Genomic DNA, 24581 nt, shown 5'->3' with positions numbered 1-24581 from the left:
TTACATCTAGGTTCAAAGAACTGCTTTAAGTTCACTCTGAGGCAAGAAAATCTCCAGTTTTAAAGGGCACAAGTCCAAAGATTTTTCTGTTCTTTTTTTATTATCGTGAGCTATGTATTATAATTACAGGCAACCGATCATCTAACATCAAGTCTGCACTTCTACTGAAAGATATTGCAAGAAAAGAAATGATAATACCTGAGGCTTTATAGTCCAATAATGTTATCGGAGACCTAAGATGGTATTACAGACCTCTGCTGCACAGACTTCTGTTGTAAAATGGGGAATATTTGATTTTATTAATATTTCATTAATGACCTTTTGTTACCAACTAACCCGCTGCATTTCACTGCCACACAGAGAGAAGGTTGCGTTAACAGCGCCTTCTAGAGACCGCAAAGGCTGATGCTTATACACGTTTTCCTTTAAAAAAGAAAACACCAGCACGATGGAGCCAAAGTTAAGCAAATTAAATGCCACTGACATCAATGGGGATATTTAAAGCACATCCAACATAATGTTTAATTTTATCTGGGAGACTAAAGCTGGGATGTAGGGGGAGAAAAATAAGAAGAGCATATTTTGTTTTTTACATATAAAATCCTTCTCTGCGGCAACACTGAAAATATTCACATTAACTACTTATGTAAACCAATGTATTTCAAAAGCAAGAGCTTATTTTTGGACTACTCTTTTGTGCAAGCATGGTAGATCACAAGAGGTATATGTGCACATGTAAACAAATACCCATGGGTCTCAGGTTTCCTGGCTTGGAGCAACACACAAACTCACACACAAACGACTGCTGTTTTGTGCAAATCTGGGAGATTGAGAAACTTGTATTAAAATAAATAAATGTGTGTGCTTACAGGTAAACAGATACCAGTGTGCATGCCCATAGTGACCTCAGGTAAGGCCAGCCCACCCATGAAGTAGTTATCTCAGACAGCGGGTGCCCCCGAGGCAGCACCCTCATGAGCACCTCCTGCCATGCCCTCCTCACCTCTGCCAGAGAAGCGGTGCCAGGATAGGTGCGGATTTCCTGCAAGATCTCATCAAAGTCTTGCGAGATGTCAAGGAGAGCAAAGGATCTCATGAGATCTAGGTGAGATCTTGGCAAGCTCTTTCAGGGCATCGGCGCCCATGCCAGCACTGCTGCTCCACAAGCGGTGGTGGTGACGAAGCTGGTGGCACAGCTGCAGTGCCACTGGCAGGTGGCGCAGCGGTGGGCAGTGTCCCATGGGTTGTGGTGGTGTGGCAGAGCAGGGTGGCACTTCCTGTTTTGCCTCAAGTGGCAAAATGGGACGTACCACCCGTGAACTCAGGATTCCAGCACTTACAGCTGTTAGTTCTGAGGAAAGGCAGGCAAGGACCCACAGCCCAGGTGGGGCTGGCTACCTTGGGGAGGAGGTGTGTGATTCCTCAGCTGGAACAGGCTCAGGAAAGGTGAGGGCCACATGCCACATCAAGCCCAGAAGGTATAACAGGCTGGCGTCCTAGCCAGGCCGGCAAATAGCTCTCTTGACAGATGACTTGGACAGATGACTTGTACTCAGATAATTGAGTACTTTAAATGCTTTTCAGTAATATTTGTGGATCTAGGGGAGAGCAGCTGCCCCCTCCCCCAGCTACACCCATGCTGGTACCGCAAAAGGCAGTATGCAAGGGAGCATTGCTGGACCATCAGGGTGATGGACAGAGCCTTCTTACTCTGGCAAGTGACTGAGGTGATCATGAGGCTTTCAAGTTTGTTTGCATGGAGGGTTCGGAGAATGAGGAAAACAATCAAGAAGAGACACGCTAGCAGTTTAAATGTTAGCACTTCTTTGTAAGATTGTACGTGCCTAATTGAAAAATAAAGGATGCATTTAAGATGGCTGGAGATCTTTTGTTAAGGCTCAGGGTGTTTTACAAATTAAACCCATGCAGTAAAACATAGGAACTTACTCCCAGGAAAATATGCATTGGATTGCAGGCATTCTGATAAATTTGGCATTATGCTATGTACGCTCCTGTGTCTGTAATGACAGATCAACTCAGCTATTTCCATTTTCGGACATTCCTTGGGGGTGTGGCTGTGGGGACTGTTGTGATAAGCTCCTGGGCTTCAAAATTTATCACTGCACTAGACTGTAGTGTCACTGTAGTAAACTAATCTTGCACAGTGTACACCTTTTAGTAATTTGGTCCACATTTCAACTACCTTTCACATCGTTTTAAAAATACTCGACTTGCAATACCAGAATTCCTCTGTTGTATATCCTTAGTTAAAATATGCAAACTTCTCCTCTATGTTTACAGTCAGATGATGCCCCTTGCAAATGGCTCCTAAAGATGTAAAACAACAACACCCCCCACTCTGCAATTTCTACAGTGAGACAGCAACGATCCATTAAAAGCTGTTCCATTTATATAGCTAGTATCTGAAGGTTTGCCATGGAGCAAGAATAATCGCTTATCGCATTTACAAGATGCTGTTGGGAGTGCACAGAAGCCTGGATTGAAACAGCCCATCCCAAACAGCATTCCTGTGCTATCATCATTATTCCCGTTTAGCAGACCATCCTTCAACAAGAGTTCTTAGGATGGATGGTGGAGGACATTCACAACAAAATACAAAACTGCAGCATCATAAAATGAGGCTATACATAAAAAATAATGATATATATTTTTATATATTATATATATATATATGGTTTCTAGCAGAGGCGTGGTACCTTTTCTTGAGCGGATCTCGTGGCCAAGAATCCCCAGCTGCTGGAATGGATCAGGAACCGGGCCGCCCTGGCCGCTTGCTCGTGGGGCGCGAGGCTCTCCGCCCCCCCTTTGGCGCTCGCTCTCCTGTAGGAAAACATGCGGGAAGGGGACGAGTTCTGCTTCGGCCTCGCCGCCCCCGGCCTGGACCTCATCTCCTCTTCTTCCTCCTCCTCCTCTTTGTACACCGAGGCCGGGTAGCTCTGCTTCCAGATGCCCGTGGTGTCTTCCAGCAGCGCGGGGAGAACCTCCTCGTTGGAGGAGCTGTGCAGCTCTTCCTCCACCTCGTTGGTGACGGACCACGACACCGAGTTCACGATCACGTAGCCGCCGGCCGGGGCCAAGGCCAAGCTGCACCACAGCAGCGCCCACGAGAGCCAGCCGGGGCACGCGGCGGCCCTGGGTACCGGCGGCGTCCGGCGGCGGCGGCAGCAGCACGCGGGCATTTTGGAGCCAAGCCTCCCCGAGCTGCGTGCGCCCAGCTCCGCAGCCCGGAACGCGCAAAGCCCGGCAGTCTGGAGGGAGCTTTTGGCTGCGAGAGCAGCGGCCCCTTGAGGCGGAGGAGAGCGGCTGGCCTGAGAAAAATGCCTGAGCTGGCAAATCGCCAGCAGCAGGGGATCATCGGAATTCTCTTGTTTGCTTTGACTCGGCATCCCGCCCTTAAGCATCCTTCGCGTTACTATTTCTTACATTTTTAAGAATCCTTAATCGCAGCTTCAGGGGTTCGAAACCTCACCTTGCGCAAAAAGATTCCTGCATTGCAAGCGGGTTGGACTAGACGACCCTCGGGATTCCAGACCCTCCAAGTGTCCCTAATTTTCCAGGGACAGCCACAGATTTATAGAAACCGTCCTGGTTTCTGATTTTATCCTGGAATGTCCCGCTTTTCCTTAGGACGTCCCTATTTTCATCAGAGAAATGTTGGAGGGTATGCAGTTATGCCACCCCGGAGCCAAGGAGATAAGTAACTATACAACCATGATAAGACATCTGAAGCCAGCCCTGTATAGAGAAGTCTTTTGTAATGTTTAATGATGTTTTTATATATGTTGGGCGCTGCCCAGAATGCCTGGGGCAACCCAGTCAGATGGGTGGGGTATTAACAACAACAAAATATTATTATTATTATTATTATTATTATTATTATTATTATTATTATTATTATTATTATTATTATTATTATTAACACCCCTATTTTCATGTCTATGATTCTGATTCTTACATGGAGCACAGGCCAGGATAGGCAGCTCCTTCCCTCCCATTTATTTCCACAACAACCCTATGAGGTAGATCAGGCTGAGACATCGTGACTGGACCAGAGTCTCCCCAGTGCAGGTAGGGCACTCTGCCCACTGCATCGCACACGAGTGTACTTAAACCTATGGGGATAATGGCCTTGACTGCTCTTGTACAGCTGTTGTAAAGATTATTGAGATGGAATCACAGAGTTTGAATGGACCACAAGGATAGTCTTGTCCAATGCCCATTCAATGCAGTAATTATTTGCGCAGCGTGGGACTCGAACCCACAATCATGAGGTTAAGAGATTCACACTCTACTGACCGAGCTATCCTAGTGAAGCCTTTTTAACTCTCAAAATGCATAATGCATAATGTTGATGTCAAAGTAATTTGATTGATTGATTCAATAGTCTTATACCCTGCCCTTCCTCAGGGCACACTGATGACAATGTGTTCCAAAACTCTGCATGACCCTACACAGCAGTCTCATGTACTGTAGATTTAAAATAGCATGAGGAAGCAAGACCACACACTATGTACTACCTTCTGGTCCAAGTAGGCATGGAACCACTTCAAAGCAGGGCCCCCTACACCAAACTCACACAGTCTCTCCCAGAATGGTACCATGGCCAATAGTATCAAAAGCTGCTGAGATTACCTGACACAGGTAATCATAAAGGGAGACCAAGGCAGCTTCTGTGTCAAGCCAAGCTCTGAATCCTGATTGAAATTGATCCAGAAAACCAGTTTCTTCCAAGACTGCTGGATCTGGTTGGCAACCACTCACTCAAAGGCCTTGCCCAGGAAGTGGACATTTACTTTAAGTCGAAAATTAAGATCCTCCAGGTCCAGGCTAGGTTTATTCAGAAGTGGTATTACCACCACCTCTTTCAGGTGTCTTGGGACTAATCCGTGTTAGAAAACACTTATCAAATAGCTACTTCCAGGATGAAAAATTGAGTAACAATTTGGGGCAAGGGTTCCACTGAATATTCCCCCCTTCCCCTGAAAGTTTGAAGATGTTGAGTCAGAAGCACATGGGGTATATTGGACTGAATACATTTGGATATCCCCAGAGAAGTCTGGTTAAGAAACACGTACATCTACACACATACAGCTTTCATAGTAAGATTTTATGTAAACTAGTTAACTAAGCAAATCTCCAACCCATTCACTTTGGAATGGCATCACTGATGTCAAAGGAACTACCCTTCTAACCTTACAGCAGGCACAGGCAAACTCGGCCCTCCAGATGTTTTGAGACTACAATTCCCATCATCCCTGACCACTGGTCCTGTTAGCTAGGGATGATGGGAGTTGTAGTCCCAAAAAACATCTGGAGGGCTGAGTTTGCCTATGCCTGCCCTACAGGTATTGATCTGAGGACTGCAGGCAGCAGTTGACATCTAATAATAATAATAATAATAATAATACCAGGTCTTGAGTCTGCCTGGAAGCCACACATGCTTTGATTTTGAGACCCCTGTTTTTTAATCCTTGATGTGTGGCTACTCTGCAGTCAACTCTGCACAGACATCTGTTTTATTATTTCTTTACCTGCTCCAGGACTTTAAAAAGTACCTGGGCTTTCTGGTTCAAATTAAGTCCTGACTGCCACCTTGAGGAAACAGTTCTCTCAGATTAAAATGCTGTCCCTAGACTGCTGGGCTTTGGAACATTCTACATATACAGGATTTGTAGTAGGACTTCTCGAAATTCAGACTCCTGCAGGGACATGAACCACACTTGGTAGCCTTAGGTACAGAAGGCATAATTCTGGGACTATTTGTATTGGCGAAATGGCCTTTCCTTGTTATTAAACTTTAGATTGCAGGCTCCATAGAACAGGGTTTCTTGTGGGAGTGGTTGGGAGGAATCGTTTATACTGTAAAATGCCATGTACAGTCATGCTGCTGTATGTATTAACATTATGGGGCTCAACCAATATATATTGTCACTGGTTTGCATCTTTCAGCATTACAATTGCAACTGAAGCGGGAATGTCACCTGAAATTTATTTACTACATTTAACAAAATTGTTAGTGTTACTTCCTACAACAGCTATAGAACGTAAGACACCAAGGACGGGGAAATTTCATTAACAATGCATGCTAGGCAGCTAAAATACATCAGAAAAAAGACACAATTTTAAAAATGTATGCATGCTCTTCATAAAAACTACTTACTTCAACAGAATATACACCGAGGCTGTGCAAAATCTATGTTCAAATCAACTATGTACAAAACACATTTTTTTTTGGCAGATGGTCGTCAAACAGTCTTTCAGATCTGCTTCGTTTCCTCCCAAGCACTGCTGCAGTCTTCTTGCGGGTCAGAGGTATGAATGATAAATTTCTGCCCATCTTTTAGAGTAACAAGTGCTTCCTGTCCAACAGGAAGATTCACTTTAACCGAACATTTAGATGCTTTGTCTTCCAGAACTACCTGGATAAGCTGCACATTAAAAAAGGAAGGAAGGAAGGAAGGAAGGAAGGAAGGAAGGAAGGAAGGAAGGAAGGAAGATGGAATATCACTATCATTTCTGTGGGAAAACAGGATTGACTCAGGGCTTACTATCACTTACCTTTCCCCCGTGCTCACAGTAGGCACAGGCCAGTGTTTTAATGCTCTGCGTTCAAGCACGCCTTTTTTCGCTCTGCCACTTTCCCTAGTGGCACTTTCCATTCATTTATGCTGAATCGGAAAAAAAGGCAATTCTGGTTTTCCACAGCTTAGACACTGAGCTTTAAAGCACAGACCTGTGCCTAGAAACGCAGCACAAAATGAAGTCTGGAAGGGGAGCTCATAAACACAATTCTGTTTATTCTCTCTCTTTCTCTGAAAAACTTTGAAATGGAAGTGTCCAGAGCAAAAGCAAGGAAGATAAGAGCCAAGAACAGTGGGGCAGTATGTCTTAGTTCTCCTAAAACCAGCCTTTTTGCTGCTTATAAAAGCTGGGGAACTTTCAGAGCTTTCACATAGTCAGAAGCCTCCAAAGGACTGTAGCAGACAGAAGGATTTATTGGCCGAAAGTAGTAATCTGAATACTTGAATCCAGGGGAACCTGTGGCAGATGTTTTTTGGACATCAACTCCCAACATCCCTAGCCAGCATGGCCAATGACCAGGGATGATGGAACACCGGACGTTCCTCATGGTCTGGTATAAAGCCCACCAGGGTGGCCTACTTCAAAGCTGAAATGAAATTCACCTACTCTTGATCATAGCTGCTGGGAATACCTTTTGATGTTCACGGATATCACAAGCACAGATAGAGCCCTGTGTACATGCCTCAAGCATGCATCCATTTCCAACAATCTGATTTTCCACTTCTCATTCAGAAGCAAATATGAAGAACTGGGTTTTTACCTTGTTGCCTGTGTCAGCATCTACTAGGCAGCTGAGGACCTTCAGAATAATGCTACTTAAGTTAATGTCGCTTTGACTCTGGGTCAGAATGATTCGAGTTGGCGCTGCCTCCCCGCCATCAGGCTGTTCAGCTGCAAAATCGTCCAGAAGACAGACTGGTTGAAGAGCCAAGGTATCCTGCGTCATCGTCAACGGAGCCCCATCTCCTTCCTCCTCCACATGGGTTTGAAGTATGTGAATAACATATTCAAGCAGAAGCAAATTGAACAAATGCCAGGAGCCTAGGTTTTAAAAAAATAAAAACAGATGGGATAAATTGTGGAGCCATCTATTAGACCTTCCTAGTCAGATGAAAAGGCAAAAGGGGTGCATTGGCTAGCATTGAGATAGGAATGGGGAGATGGCACTCAGCTCTAAAAATCAACCAGTGACCTCACACTCGGAGGATAATTGTGTTGTCCTTTACATACAAAAGTACATGGGCGCATTTGCATAGTTGCAGAGGACAGAACTACAGAGCCATTTCTCCCACTGCTTTGAACTTCCCCAAGCAGGTCTTGCAAAGGAAGGAGTTACAACTGCATGGTTTGCACAACAACAGGGCTTTTTCCCTCTTAGCTGCTCCCTGGTGAGGAGCTGTTGGGTGAGTCCCAGAGCTCTGGGTGAAATCAAGATGTAGTTAAGAGAGGAAGTACATCTCAGAAAACCTACCAGTACTTATCAGCACTATTGTAACAGGCGAGGAGTTGCTGACTCTATTTGTATTTCCAGAGGGTAGTAAATGAACTGGCAACAAACCTCCCTTTGTTTTGCAGGTGACTGTTGTATGGATTCGAAGTGCCCCAACACCTACAAACATCTCTGTCTAGATGCACCAAGACTGACTTTAACTGATTTTTAAAGTGGTCATCCTGGAGCAAAGAAACTTCAAATGAAAACTGCACAAGTTTGCACCAGTACAAAGTGGTTGGTTTTTTTCTGTTTTGTTTTGTAATAATATTTTATTCGTTTTCCCATAGAGAAAGTAATTTGTTGCTCAACGATTATATTCCATTTCAACAAAACTAGTGACTTCCCGCTCACCCAACATCAACGTTTATAACTCAAATCACGAACAATTGCATTTTAAGGTTTCCGTCTTATCTAATTTCACACTCTCTAACATGTTTCTTAATGTATTCTGCTGTTTTCTTACACTACAAACCCCGCTGTGGTCTTTGCATATGGGAAATAATTTTACATATAGACTAGGAATGGTTTCCAGTCTTCTTTAAAAGATTCTAAATCTGTATCTTTTATCAAGTGCTTTGTTTTGTTTTTGAATCACACTACATGTGTCAATCAGCTTACCAGTGCCAGAACGTGTTACCATCAAAGCTGTTTTGTGGTCACTGTAACACAGCTATCACTGTCTGTACTTCCTGCATTTCATTTCCCTCTTGCCTTACTGTTTACAACAAGAATGTGGAATCTGATGCCCTCCAGATGTACATAGTTGAACATCAACTCTCAGCAGCCCAAATCAGCATGGCTAATAGCCAGGTACGGGGCTTGGAGTCCAACAACACCTGGAAGTTTACAAGAGGTGCATCTTCAGCCTTCACAGGAAGTTGCATAATGAAGATGCCAGGCACACCTCTGTGGGGAAGAATTTCCACCACTTAGAGGCTGCCACCCCAAGTTTCTGAGGGTAAGGAGCTACCCCCTCTGCCAGTCTTAGCACCCAAAAGGGTCTGTAGGGAAGCAGGTGGTCTTTCAGGCATTTACAGTATGTGCACCATCCGTCATATGCACAAAGCAATGTACAACGCCTGCTGGATTGAATGGCCTGGGTTGCATGCCTCTCTTTGTTCAGTTACTAGACTTTTCCAACAATGCATCTATTTTACTTTTGGGGAAACGTGGTTAGGCAGGAAGAAGAAGGAGTTTGGATTTGATATCCCGCTTTATCACTACCCGAAGGAGTCTCAAAGCGCTAACGTTCTCCTTTCCCTTCCTCCCCCACAACAAACACTCTGTGAGGTGAGTGGGGCTGAGAGACTTCAGAGAAGTGTGACTAACCCAAGGTCACCCAGCAGCTGCATGTGGAGGAGCGGGGATGCGAACCTGGTTCACCAGATTACGAGTCCACTGCTCTTAACCACTGCACCACACTGGTTGCCCAGGCCAGCAACAAACAAGTATCACTGCTGCCAACACAATGTCTGAGAAGGATGGGAAGCGCTACTACTGGTAGTAGGGCCAGCATTAAAGGCAGAAATTGAGGTTCTAAGTATGGCAGGCTGATTTATGCCATGCCTGACTCTGAGCAATCCATATTGTTCTTAATTGCATGGAATAAAGAGGGGGTATTTGTTGTGGGATCCGTGCTTATGACGCATGCAAGCTTTTTTTTGAAGCCTCCACGTGACATAGCTGCCATCCAAATGCCAAACCTCCTCATTTAATCTGGATTTACACTTTTTTGGGGAAATCCGATTGGCCCCCCCAAAAAAACACATCAACAATCTGTTTGCAGTATCTCCACAGCCCTTTTGCAATATGAAGGCCCCCTCCCCACCTGAAAGCAGACTCCTCTTCCATCGTGGGCCTCAAGCACACAAGTCATAAGCACACACTGAGGCAGGTGGCTCATGAGATGAGAGTCCCGCCCTCATGGTGTAAGGCTCCTTGTTCAAGATCCCAAGTTCTTGATCACCAAATATGTTTTACAGCAGAATACGACCTACAAAAGACCATTGCAGGACATCACTGACCAAAGCTCTCAGTGTGGCAGAGGGTCATTGCCCTGCTGACAGATGTCAAGAGGAAGTTCCACCTCAGCTGGAAATTAGCAGCAAGCTTTCTGAACTCTTCTTGATTCTTGCTTGGCTGCAAAGAGTCACACAAAGACATTTCATTGTAACATGGCCCCAAAGACTGCATAGACAAATGCTTCAAACCTATACCAGCCTCCCTGAGAGTTAAGTCCCACTAAACTCCAGTGAGTTCATTTTTTATATGATTAGGTGTTTGGGAATATAAATGTAGTACTTTTCTTCCACTATGGATAAATTTCTTCAGACATGGGACAGCTGTCTAGTGGTTTCTGGCATACCACCAGGATGTGCTTATAAAGAAATAGGAGCTGCTTTAGTGAATGAGACTTTGGGAACAGGGTTGAACGTATACCTGCATTTATGTTACAGGTAGATAGCCGTGTTGGTCTGCCGTAGTCGAAACAAAATTTTAAAATTCCTTCCAGTAGAACCTTAGGGGCCAACTAAGTTTGTTATTGGTGTGAGCTTTCGTGTGCATGCACACTTCTTCAGATACTGCATTTATGTGTTTGAGATCACACTGAAAGGTCCCTCTATTTTAGCATCTATTGATTTAGGATCTATTGATCCTCACCCACACTCCAAGTACTCCAAGCACACAAATATTTCAGTTCAACTACTTTCAACTAGTGTAGAAACTTTTCATATATATACATAGAGAGAGAGAGTGTATGGGTCATTGTACAAAGTATGCAGTGGGGATGGGTTGACCTTCTCCAGATCAAGGGCTATATTTCTGCTAATCAACTTGCCAGGGACCTCATGCCCGCAGTGGGCGGAGCCAAATTGACACTGGGAGGAGGGCAAAGTGGACAAATCCAGAGCTGGTAGTGAGCAGGGTCACCCTATTCTCCCTCCTTCACCTTTCTCTCATATAAATGCACACACACCAGCTTCATTTCAGGAGGATCACTGTCTCTCTCGTGAAATAAACACAGTATCTCTAAGACCGCCTAATTTTGTACCTGAATCACGAAAGCCTCAAGGTCCGAGGACAAACAATTTAGCAAAACCCTTATATCTGTCGAAGTGTCCAGTGAAGACATCAGATTATTCAAGCCTATAAAACAAGTGAATATGCACTGGCTCGTGGATGGCTCAAGGCTGTTCCTTAGTTTAAATCTCTTTATACTTAACAGAGACAAAACATATTAAAAACAACTATATGAAGACAATATGTTTTCTTATTCGCTTCTAGTTAAATAGGATCTTGTTTTTACGGCCTGTTGATTCCAAACTTCACTGCAGCCTCTACAGAGAGCCAGGGCTTTAGTCAATCAATGTGTGTTTGTTCTTATATGTGAAAAATACTGTGCACAGAGCAGCCGAAATTCAACATTTTTTATGTTCAATTCATTTGAATGAGATTAAGAATCAACTTAGTGTTCCTACTGAATCCAGCTTGGGCTGGACCATGTCAACTGTTGTTGTCACATGAAAATGTAAGGCAGGGAAACCATGAAAGCTTAGTCAATGAAAATGTTATTCTTTGATGCAAAGGACTGCATCATATGATACTTTGATGTGTAGGACTGCATCTCTGTACTAAGGTTACAGTTATTCAAGACACACATGCCTTGTGTCCGTTGATAAAATTATGACTTCCCCATTCACATACAAGCAAGAAGCTTTGCCATGAATATTATCTACTTTGATCAATTAGGTCTTCTGATATTAGTGTACAACAAAGGGTGTTAGTTCAAGTAGCAACATAAAATTTCAACAGTGATGTGGCATGAAAGTTTTCCTATTTCGTCAGTTCCTTAGTAAAAACGCCAAAGGTAAACACAGTATTAGAGCAAGCTTGTCAGTTTAAAAAAAAATCACTAAATACAGGTAAAATGGACAAGAGCACTTTCTAGGGCATGAGAAAACTTTCCAGAGCAAACTGAAAACTTTCTGATGAAAATTGCCCTAATTTGCACAGGAAGTTCTCCCAAGTGCTAACTTCCTTTCATCACAGCCATGCCCACTGTAATTAATATGAGGAGAAACCTTATTAGTCATATAAAACTTCAACAAGAGGTCCAAACCAAACCAAATGTTAGAAAAGAATTTGGAAGAAGGACATCCACATTTGAAACTAAGAGCAAACTGTGAAATAATCCTCATGTGATATCCACATAAGGAAAACATTTTGTATCAAGGAAAGAGGGAGAGGTTCTCTATCAAATTCTAGCAGAAAAAGTGAACAAAGTACTCCATCAAATAGGAAAATAGTAAGAGCCTGTGCTGCTACATTTTAGCTCTGTGCCACTTTCAATTTCATCCACATTTCTAAATGCAATTTGCAGCGAGCTTCCAGGAATGTCCGAAAACCCCTGAGTAATGATTGCGTTCATGTCCGATTTCAAAACATTGACCCTCCTGCTGTTGTTCAAGACTATTCTCATGGTCTGTAAATGAAGAGAGAAAAAGTGCACATCATTTATGTCTTGGGAAAAGCAAAAACAAAACCAATAACCCCACTCACTTTCAAAGGGTTTAATCTTAGTATACAGCTAACACTGGATACAACCCAGGCTTATCAGATTGCTGATGATCTCTCTCATCTCCTCATAACACACAATATCATCACCATTATGATGATCAATTACCATATTTTTCGCCCTATAGGACGCACCGTCCCATAAGGCGCACCTAGTTTTTTGGGGGGGAAATAAAGGGGAAAAAAATTATTCCCCCCCCCCCGAGCTTCCCCCGACCCCAGCCCCCAGAACAGGCAACTCTCCGCAAGCCATGGGAGCCCGGCGCCGGGCTCCCACGCCTGCGGAGAGCTGCACGAAGCCTGGGCGCGCTGAGCTCAATGCACCCAGCCTTCGGCATGCAGGCAACTCTCCGCAAGCCGCGGCTCCCACGGCTTGCGGAGATCTGCGCGAAGCCTGGAGAGCGAGAGGGGTCGGTGCGCACCGACCCCTCTCGCTCTCCAGGCTTCAGCGAATGCCTGCATTCGCCCCATAGGACGCACACACATTTCCCCTTCATTTTTGGAGGGGAAAAAGTGCGTCCTATGGGGCGAAAAATACGGTAATAACTGGTAATACAGTCACTATTATTATTAGCATTGAACCAGAATTGGGGCTTGGAGGGGTTCTACGGTGGCAGTGGTGATGATGCTTTGTGTTATGTACTGAGTTGAATAGGATCCAAAATGCAGCAGTCTGATTGGTCCTAGAACAATAGGATTCAGAATGCAGCTGTCTGATTGGTCTGCAGGAGCCGCCCAATCCAACTCCAGGTGGAAGTTAATCCGCAACCTGATTGGCCTACAGGAGAACCCCGGAATTAGCCAATCATGTGGGGCCAATTGTGTAAATAATGGATATAAAGCAGACATTTCAGGGGAACTTGCATTCCTCACTACTATGAGCTGAATAAAGAGCATGAAATCCACACTCGACTCCAAGTATATTTCACTTTTGTACTCAGCAATGAACACAGGGGAAATGATTTTCGTACTGCTCTGCATTACAGCTTACTTTCCCCACCAACCTGCCCAAGTCCTCCACCGATCCCACATTCTGTCCAGAAGGAGGCAGCATCTCATAACTGCACTATGTTCACCAACACAACACAACTGTAAACATAGGCCTGTGACTGATCCATCCTAAGAGAACGTTTTTGTCAGCTAATTCATTGCGAATGACTTCGGCGTTCACCTTTGGGATACATACCTTTGCCATGTTAGCAAGGTAAGTCTTCCTCCGAAGTCTTTTTATAAACAAAGTCACCTCTGAGAGGAAAGGAAGAAACAAATGATCACGATTCACCACCACTTAATTCTAAACGACTTGTGTTACAGTCTGCATTACCAAACAGTTTGAACAGCTTGTATCTATGAATATTGACCCTGCTTTTCAAGTTCACATTTTCCAATATTGACCGTGCTTTTCAAGTTCACAATACTTGAACATACCTTTGATTTTAGAGGCACCCAACAACGGTGGGAGGTCTTCCATAGTTGCGAGCAGCCAGCTTTTAATATTTTTGCTGAATAATCTGACCAGTTTGAGGTACTGTATAGAGACATCTTCCAGAAAATCATGAAGCAGAATCTTCTCCATTTCCTAAAAGTATTGGATAGTTCTTACCCAAAGGCAAATGCAATGAACACAACATGAAAACAGATTATTTCCCAACAGATTGTTCCAAACCACTGAAGTGACTAGGAATTACTTTCCTCTTGAGGATTAAATACAGAGACCCAGTTCAGACAATTACTTAAACCATGGTTTAGATTTACGAGATTAGGAATGACCACAGTGAGCCCCCTCTCCCTTTTAATGTGCAAGAGAAAAATGAAAGCTTCTGCTTTCACTTTAGTAGAAGCCGCAATTCCGCATTACATTACAAACAGTTCTGCATTACAAACTTGGAGAAGCGTAGTTTTTTGCTGTAACAAGGGTTGGACGAGAATCCATTCTGCATTTAAAGCTGAATCTATCAAATCAGTACCTTCTGACACAATATGCAAACCAACACACATCTTTCCTTAGAAATCTGCACTTACCTGAATTTTGTAATGAAGTTCTCCAACCACACAATGTTCACCAAAAATATATATGTATGTATTATAAATAAAGATGTTAGTGAAAATAACCTACAAAACGCATATTGTTCAATAACATACAAAAATATGTGTGTTAGTCATTAGGAGAAATTCTCACTAAAATGCTGATGAATTTTCATGAGGATATAGAAGGCAACAAGCAGCTGAATAAAGTTTGCACTTACAAATTTATATGTACAGATGCAAAATTAGAAATGATGACCACAATTTAAATAGAAATGCAAGTAACATATCTCACCATGATGGAGAAGACAGTGATTAGGTAACCTGCATACCTGTATAGTCTGCTGTCTTGGTGCTAACTGATTATGGGCAACGCTGTGGGTTAAACTACAGAGCCTAGGACTTGCCGATCAGGTTGGTGGTTCGAATCCCCGCAATGGGGTGAGCTCCCGTTGCTCGGTCCCTGCTCCTGCCAACCTAGCAGTTTGAAAGCACGTCAAAGTGCAAGTAGTTAAATAGGTACCGCTCCGGCAGGAAGGTAAATGGTGTTTCCATGCGCTGCTCTGGTTCGCTAGAAGCGGCTTAGTCATGCTGGCCACATGACCCGGAAGTTGTACGCCAGCTCCCTTGGCCAATAAAGCGAGATGAGTGCCACAACCCCAGAGTCGGCCATGACTGGACCTAATGGTCAGGGGTCCCTTTACAAAACACACCTTACAGAGCCCTTGATGTTAAACCTGAAACTGCCTGCAGGGGCTTTCAAGTAGAGGACTCCTTCAAACTCTCCACTGTAAAGTAGGACACATGGCCACACTAAGCAGCAAAGGGGCTCATAATAAGGTCTCCTCATAAGATCTCCTCAGAAAATCTCAGTGCCAGTGTGGCTTCGTGGTTAGGGTGCTGGGAGGCCAAGATTCAAATTTCCACTCAGCCATGAAGCTCACTGGGTGACCTCAGGCCACTCACTGTCTGTTCTTAGCCTAACCTACCTCACAGGGTTGTTGTGAGGATGAAATTGGGAGGAGAAGCATGTACACCACCTTCTGAAAATCACAAATGAGCACCAATCATTGGAATAACGAGAGCAGCCTTTCTAGGGTTTCTTTCTCCCCAAGTGAGGTTGAGATGATGAAGGACTAGGAATGCAGCCATCCCCACTAATCCTGTACGAATATACAAGGTATCTCTGTCAACCAGGGGACATTCAAGCCACACATGTATTAGCTGCAGAAGCAAGGAAATGCCCATCTGGTTGAAGAACTTCGTTTTTATCTGCGCACTTCTGCCCCACTTCTTCCAAAGAAGGTCTGACTCAAAGTTTGGGAACCTCTGGTCTAATATATGAAAAGTGGTACCTGGAAGAGCTGCCTGTCGTAGCATTGAAACAGCTGGCAAACATCTGCCTGGGACATGAACATTATTGCGTCAGGCTTCAGAGACTTCCAGAAAGAACTGAAGAGCTCTTCCACCTAAAGGAGCACATACTTAATGAATTTTCACTGCAGAATTGAAGTCATTTATTGTCGGGAAAAGAAGCTTAAGGACATTCGCTCAGCCCAGAACCCACCATGTGCTTCTGCCGCCTTCCCAGATGTTGGGAATCCCCTGGAATGCTTCCTTCCCCTAATGCAACGGCCACACAGCTCCTGAACATGCATCTCCACATAATGGTGGTGGGCTGGGGGGTGGGGTGGGTAGAAGAAGACTTGCTCTACTCATGTTTGGCTTAAAAAAATAAATGTCACAATGCAACTGGCCTAGAAGTCAGAAGTAAAATATCGGTAGTGGTCCCCATTGTTTCCAAAAAGGAGGCAAAATAAAAGTCTTGGGAGTCTAAAGCGTATTATATTAGCAATGAAATCTAGAAAAAAAAGAGGTTACAGGACTGTTCATTTTGCCTGCCTGATAATCAAGAAGATTTGGGATAAAGTAGTTGGAGTAATGAGATTTACAGGAAGGAGGAAATTCCATTGATGGCTACAATCTTATATATATGCACGTTTCCTTGGGAGCAAAGGCATGCTCCTGCTCCGCAAAGCAAATAGCATCTTAAGAACATGAGAGCCCTACTGGATCAGACCAAAGACCCACCTATTCCAGCATTCTGCTCCCACAGTAGCCAGAGTTGCCCAAGCCTCTTTCAGAGGAGGTATTTTCTTCAGGACCACAGAACAGAAAGAAAGAGTTGAATTCCTCCTCCCTGCCTCCTGCAATCCTAATAATTATCAGCCTCTCTCACCATCTGATATTTGCATTTTAAAAAGTAAAACAAACCTATGTGGCAAGGGCAAAGACATATTTAATCTCACATCACCTTTGGCCTAAATACAGCCAGAGAAATTATGTGGAACTTCCTATCAAATAAACATGGAATGGGTTGATCTGAAGGAAGGCTTACGCAGAGACCTAACACAAACATCACACCTACCTGGTCAAGATCCTTGTTTTTTACATTCTGCAACACTTCCTGGCAGTGGGTGCAATACGCATCAGCAAATAAAGAAACCTGGAATATATACAAAACGAGGCAACATGAAAGCACCATGGTCAAGAATTCATAATTGCTCCATTCATTCAGTCTTCAAAGAACCATGCAACAATCTACAACCAAAACAGGCCCAAACAGGCCAACCCTATAATAAAAAAATCTATTCAATAACCAGAAGCGGTCTATTGCAACTCAGAGGTTTGGGATAATAAAAATAGAAGATCTTACTTGTCAACCTTAAAGGGACAAGGGTGTAGGTTTCCCTTTGGGATAATTTCCACAATATGGGGGCTACCACTAAGAAGTCACTGCTTCTTACAATCTTGCTGTCCTTGGTGGCAGTAGCCACAACAGGGTCTCATGACTTGATTTGATCTCAGCTCTGGAAGGGTTGCTATGCTATCAAACATACCATTTTACAGGAATATTTCTTTTCTAGCTCCTGCTCCCATGAAGAAAATCTCCTGAATTCAGGAACTGGATATCCAACTGCTTCTTGGTCCTTCTGCAAAACGACAACAGTTTATTAAGTTTACAACACACACTTACAACTATGTTTATTACTACTGGGTGGCACAACATTGGGAAACAACAGAGTGGGGTCCTTTGGCATTGGTGTGTATTTGCAACAGCCACATCAATCTGGGGCAACCTTGACATGAAGGATTTTTTGGGTGGATTGGACTGTCATTGTGCTTTTACAGAGTGTTTCCAGAGCCACTCCTATCTAGTAATCCAACTCGCATTCCCATTAGCCTGATCAAAGGATTCTCACACTTGGTTTGATACTCTTACACAAAATACATGGGCATCACTGTCAGTTGCGAAGTGCACACCCATGTATGGCTAGCTCCTGCTTGTTCCTTTGCTAAACTGCTCCAGGGCTTGAACAGAAAGCTTTCTTGGGAACATGATGTGGGGCAGTCAATCAGCACTGCGCATAGCCAGCTTCTGTTTCAAACTTGCAAATCTATCCCCCCATCCCACTCCGAATTCCATCATGGAGTAGAAAAGAGACTACTGGACTGAACACAGAAGAGGCAGTTTCAGAGTGAATCTACGGCTCTAAAATTGTTATGCCTGACTTCACCTTTAAAAAGGTATAAGCAGCAAGTCACACTCTTGTATTTGGTTCTATGAGTCTATGTTTCACAAGTGATGCAGCTGTGTACTTAAAGGTAGCAGCAGAATCTCCCCTGAGATCGACTAACACAGCAGAGTACATGGACTGAGGTACAATAATGATCCTACCAAGCAAAGAAATGGGTCACCACACTTAAAGTCTCTCGCATACAGGATTTAATTATGCGCTTACTGATTCAGTGCCATGGCTCCTGCCAACTTCCTACAGCAGAATCATATCCAGGAAGAAAAATGCTTTTTTAAAAAGCGTTCTCGGCAGGTTGCATTTCACTGATCCATCACAGACGGATGTTTTAACAGTCCTTGGCTGGTAGCCACCTCGTATTAAATCTGCTTTGAACAAATACTCACTGTCTCTTTTCTGCAGCCACTGCTCTGATAACTTGCCGCATTCTCAAAACTGCAAACCTCCCCACTGTGGTAGGACAGACAACAACAAAACCTACTTTGAAATAGCTCTCTTTGGTTAACTATTTCTCTACAATGTCTGAATCAGGAGAGGTTCCGAGTGTATGAACCAATGCCTGGGTGTTATGATGGGCTAACAATCTCTCCGAATCCTTGGCAGCAAGTGGTTCCTGGGTTCAGGAATTAGGTTGTCTGCCTGTTTTGGGCAGGGTTGCACTCCTTCTGAAGGAACAGGTACAAAATTCAGAAGGTGCTCCTGGAATCATCTTTGCCACTAGAGGCCAAGGAGATCTCAGTGGCAAGGAGTGCCTATTACCATCTTCAGCTGGTATGACAGCTATGTTCTTTCCTTAACATGGGTAGCTTGGCCATTGGCAACCTCACAGTTAGATGGCTGGCATGTACTGTCTGTAGGACTGCCTTTGCACCTGGTCCAGAAGCTGCAACTAGGGCAGAATTCGGCAGCTAGGATGCTGAGAGGAGCACTTAGCTATTTCATCCATGCTGAAAGAACTGCACTGGCTGCCTCTTTGCTAGCTCACCAGATTCAAGAGCTTGCTGGTGACATATTATTTATTTTATTGTCTATTAAATTTATGCTTTGCTGTTCTTCCCCACATGGCAAACACATCCCTGGGGAAACCCAGCCAGATGGGCGGGGTATAAATGATAAATTATTATTATTATCCTTGATAAAACAAGGCAATTAAAAATGAAATAAAGACATATTTTAAAATACTTTAAAACAATTTAAAGCATCTAAAAAGCACCACAGAAGTGGTGGCACCTACCCTCTGAGCTTCATGCATGGATTTTGCCAGGTCAACCTTGGCCCTGGGTGTCTACTGACCAGGGACAGCCCCTGTTTTCTAGTACCTATCAAACGATAAATCCTCTTCCTATTTTTGCTTTGGGGAAACGCCTTGTTAACATTTTGTTAGCGTGCTAGAGCTGTCATCCTTCAGGATTCAGCTATTTATAACTCAAATCTCTTTGGGATGGTGGTTCCATCTTGTCTGGAGCACATTCATATAAATGGCAATAAGCACAGGGTGATAGCCAACCAAACAGTTCCAGTAACATAAAGACTTTGGACTGAGCAACGGAACTTTACCTCCCTCTCTTCTCCTCATGTGTCCCCTATGTCTGAGTTGGGGGAACGTCCAGAATTTACTTAGGGGGTACATGGGGCGCACAGAGAGAGGAGAGTGAGTGTCACTGTACAACCCAAACTGTTTGTGCTAGCAGAAGTGTTTAGTTGGATACCATGGCACTAAACGCAGCCTACCATTTCACACACCGCAGCTCCCGAAGCAAGTTAGAATTGTAGCACGAGGGTTATGGTTTTGTTGTTCAACGTTAACAAAAAGAAAAGTCGCCCACTTGGCTTTTAAGCTAGCAGAGGAGGGGACTGCTACAGATCAAACGAATGTTGCTGCAACATGTAGAAATGCACCGTGGAAGTGAGTGATCCATGTTATGAAAACAGACACAAACGTGTGTGTATGTATGTATGTATGTATGTATGTATATATTAGGTGAAACGTTGGGAGCGCACAAGCTTTTTTGGTTTGCTACTACAATTCGCATCATGCCTAACCATTAAAAAGCCATCCTGTCTGGGACTGGTGGGAGTTGGGACTCTAAGCACAGCTCAAGGGTCACAGGTTTCTGATCCCTGGTTTACTGTGAACTTCTAAGAACTTGAGGGCGCAGTTCTAAAGGGCGGCAAATGCCAGAGCTGTTAAGATTTATTATGCTTGGCCCCCAAGTAGTTTTCGATGCAGCAAGAATTATTTAAGCAAGAAACGAAAAAGAAAACAAATTTGGCCGTAATCCATCAGTCTTAAAGAAGGCCTGCACAACTGGCGACAAAGGCACTCCGGTACTCCTCTATTACAGCCTGCCAAGTTTTTAACCCACCATCCTGTTTTTGTAGTGCCAGCAAACAACTGCTTCCATTGGGGTGCCATACATAACCAGCAGGCTGTATTCAGCTTGGTGTACAATAGCACGGCTTTTTTTGCAGCCAGAGCTCACCAGAATTCAGTTCTGGCACCTCTCAGGTGGGCGCCATTGCCATTATATGAGAACAAGGGAGTTGTTCGTGGTCAGTTCTGGCACCTCTTGTTCTAGAAAAATAGGGCTGGATAATAGGTTGTACAAGCTGCATAGGAGCCAACAAATAGGGGCTGATGTACCTTCGGACCCCCTCAATAAAATATTTGAGGGGCCACCGCTCCCCCAAGTTGATGGGCATTGACATTTAAATGGTGTGCGTGTGCTGCATCATGTGATCCATTACGCAAGGTGGGGCTTACCTGCCCCCCCCCAATATTTTATTCAAGTTGGCACACCTGGCAAGCTGGGTATAAGTTGCTTTGCGGGCAACACTTCTTGAAAAACCAGGTTTTCAAGACTGGGACTTTGCTTTCTTTCTTTCTTTTTAATAAGACCTTGGAGCAGCTCGACTTGAATTCTAGGATAAACTGCCGGGAGTGTAGTAATACGTTTCCTGAGAATTCCCAGCCCCTGCTTCTCTGGGAAGAGAACTCCGCCCAATCGACTGTTGCTACTATAGCAACACGCATGGATGGTGCTCTCTCTCAATAGGCTGGCTGGCATAGCTGTCAGCTCTCGGGCCGCCATCCTGTTCCTCCTCAAGAGCCAATTAAGCTGTACGCATGGCCTCGTGGCTGCAGCAGCTGCCTAGAAACAGGGAAGCAGGAGAGCTCATCCCTCTGTTCGGTGATGTCAGTACCCTAAACATGAGCACCTGCTTGAAGCTTGCCATATGTAGCCACAGAACACTAGCAAACATCCATCCCGACGGTGCTCAGAATATCCTAGAGAACTGAACAAAACAAACCATTATTTTTTTTTGCCTCAGAGTGCTTACAGTCTGAGTCGAATGAGAGAACTAAAGAGATGGAAAAAGGATCACAAGCAGGGATGAGGCAGCAGGGCTCACAGAGCGCATGCCCTCTCAGCCCAGTGATCACCCTGCAATGGCCTCTCCCTGCTGCCTTGTGTGAGGAAATTTGTGTGATGTGTTTTGTTTGTTTCCTCCTGAGGAGAAACACCACGCTTCATCTCCGAAGTCACTGTGAGGGCATGTGTCGGTAGTGCCAGTAGTGGACTCCGTGATTCCTTCTGTCACCCACATTCCCTCACATGCATCCCTAAGACCCATTGACTGCTTCTTCCCTGTCAGCACACACACACACAACCTTCCGCCATACCACACGGGGGGCTTTTGGAAACAGGCAAGGCCCACCCTATCATAGGCAAAGTAAGGCAATCGCCTCAGGTGGCAGATGCTGGCAGGTGGCAACAGCCCTCTTGCTGTTCCTCTCTGTTGGACAGAGCTGTTTACGTTACACGGCATGCCTTGCTCCGCTTATTATGTTGTCAAGAACAGCTTGCAGAATACAGCCACAATAAATCACCAGCCTGGAGGGACCCTTTGTTAGTTGCCCTGTGATGCTTCCCAATGCATATTTGTGTCTTCCCATATAAATCCTTTCTGGATTTCTTTCTCCAAACCAGGGATGCGGCCTGTGGTGAGACAGGAATGGCTTCAGCCTGTGACTGCTCTGTGATCACTGCCACATGGAAAGGGACTCTTGCACTATAGCACAACAAGAGTGGGACAAGAAATAAACTGAGACATTTGTGGCATTAAAAGATTCAGGATTTCACTAGCAAGTATGGGATGTGCATTGGACTGGAGACAAAGCAGTCTGTCAACTGAACCCCGAGATGTTTCCAGGCACAAACACTTCTGAAAGTGGGCTCATTTATAACCACTCCAATAGCACCATGAGCATGAATAATCATGAATTCACAATAAAAATGACATATGGAGGGGCCCTATATTGAGTGGGTGTTATATAGCAATGCCTACCCCAACAAGGAAAATGGACGGAACCAGTAACTAGCTGTGAGTCATGTCAGGTTACACTGCACATCCCCATCATGGTTAAAGCTATTTTTCCACAGGCTACCCAAGACGATATGCTCATTTTTTCCAGCTCATTTTTTATTTTGCTACATTTTAATGGCATTATTTCATTGTGATGGATGTTGTCTGTTTTTGTGGCTGCCCTGGGCTCCTTTAGGAGGAAGGGTGAGATAGAAATTTAATTAATGAATAAATGAAATGAAATTCTTAAGACTGGTATTTTAATACGCTTGCTGACTTTCATAAAACACCTTGCAGGTGCCTGTCTACATACTTAAAACCGCATAGGGCCACAGGAACAAATCTGCCTATGCTAATTTATATGTAGAAACATCACAGTAGGCAAGACAACTAATTTCCCACCCTAATCAGCCCAGGTAAATTTTTCCAATGAATTTGCACTCCACTGCAGTTCACACCAAACTAATTTCTCTTCAATTCGTTTATCCCCCATTAATTTCTCAGTACATTATCCTCCAAAGCAATTCAATTCCCCTTAAATTATCCCCCATTCATTACCTCCAAATCATCTGGACAAAGTCATCTTAAATTAGTTTATTTCCCCAATTTAAAACCATACCCAGTATATCCCAGGTTCAATTTCCCCCAAATTCATTGCTCATCCTCCAGATTTGGGGTCACCTTTTTCATCTATCACTAATTCAAACACAATCATTCCAAGAGCAGAAATTGCTTTTTGCTAGTGGAAACACACATTTGGATTCAACCCCACGAATTTTCACAAGTAACTTGTTTCCTCCCCCCCCCCCACTTGTGTAATATGAATGTAGAATATATGATTTAGTCTCCAGGCAGAATCTCCATGCTGCACAACTCAGTTAAGTGGATCATTTTGAAGCAATTTTTTAAACCCTCACTTCATCCATATATACTATTGTAGGCATCTGCATCCTTCTACTGCGGTGTGTAGCTCATTGCAGATGATGTGTGTGTGTGTGTGTGTGTGTGTGTGTGTGTGTGTGTGAGCAATGTGCAACAAATCTGATTTTAAGTTTAATCAGAACTTGGCAGCAGTAGTTTTGACATTTAAGAGTAAAATCTGCCAAACCGAATCTTGCTCAAACAGGTTATAACTGACGACTAGAGCTTGCAAAAATATTCTGTTTGCTCAACAATGGGCATCCAAAATTTGAGTTAATTAGCAAAGAGGGTCCCACTCTGATCCCTCAGCTGTTCAAATAGCTGAATCAGTAACTGGAAAGCTATCTGAAGTCCTCTTGCCTGGGACTTTGTTAAACGGTCTCAGTTAAACCAGCTGACCTTTGCAAGCTTGGTTCTTCTTATTTGTTGACCGTAAAGCTAAATGTCACCCATTAGACCTGGGATTGGACCAAGACATTTTGTGAATAACAAGATCACACTGGGATAGCTCAGTTGGTACAGTATGATACTCTTAATCCCATACTGTTTTACAGCTTCTGTTGCAACTACAAAGCAAACTGAGACCCCCAATCCTCAAAGTGCCAGGGTTATCATTATCCAACCAAATGGCATAAATTCACTGGAGATACAATTTCAGTTATCCGTACCCACATTTTGTCGTGAAACATATTTAAGAACCAAACCTGTTCTCCCTTTTCTCAGCCAAAAGATAGCAATAGTAGGCATAGAAGGGTGAGCTCTTCTTTATCTGTATTCCATCATAATGATACCTGAAGAATAACAGACAAATTTAAGAGATTAATGAAGAGGCCAGTTGCGTGGCAATCTTTCAGCCATGATCTGTAAATATCTGTCAGAGATTCAAAATATATAAATAAATGGGATACTTCATGTGACACCTTTAACCACCTAATATGCTATGTACAACCTTGTTGATAATCAACTAAGCCAGTGCAACCAAAACTGTGGGTCCTGATGTG

The 24581-nt window shown here is 43.9% G+C and overlaps 1 protein-coding gene across 2 annotated transcripts in view; it reads right to left on the bottom strand.

Annotated features, from left to right (window-relative positions):
• The window catches only part of RFX8 (regulatory factor X8), a 30745-nt gene that overhangs the window by 1480 nt on the left and 4684 nt on the right, over positions 1-24581 (bottom strand). Inside the window, exons 4-16 of one of the 2 annotated variants that reach the window (XM_081198407.1) lie at positions 24285-24371; positions 18678-18741; positions 17596-17688; positions 17124-17201; positions 16263-16373; positions 16051-16164; positions 14099-14249; positions 13857-13915; positions 12422-12578; positions 11148-11242; positions 10120-10234; positions 7364-7644; positions 6182-6449 (exon numbers count right to left, since the gene is read on the bottom strand). In XM_081198407.1, coding sequence (XP_081054533.1) covers positions 6279-6449; positions 7364-7644; positions 10120-10234; positions 11148-11242; positions 12422-12578; positions 13857-13915; positions 14099-14249; positions 16051-16164; positions 16263-16373; positions 17124-17201; positions 17596-17688; positions 18678-18741; positions 24285-24371 — 1576 coding nt within the window. In that variant the 3' untranslated portion in view covers positions 6182-6278. The remainder of the gene's footprint in view (positions 1-6181; positions 6450-7363; positions 7645-10119; positions 10235-11147; positions 11243-12421; positions 12579-13856; positions 13916-14098; positions 14250-16050; positions 16165-16262; positions 16374-17123; positions 17202-17595; positions 17689-18677; positions 18742-24284; positions 24372-24581) is intronic. The other variant, XM_081198408.1, reaches the window with a different exon arrangement.

This window comes from Podarcis bocagei, assembly GCF_964188305.1.
Source record: "Podarcis bocagei genome assembly, chromosome: 6".
Taxonomy (NCBI): domain Eukaryota; kingdom Metazoa; phylum Chordata; class Lepidosauria; order Squamata; family Lacertidae; genus Podarcis; species Podarcis bocagei.
Note: the sequence above shows the minus strand (reverse complement) of the source record. Positions and strands in the feature narration are given on the sequence as shown.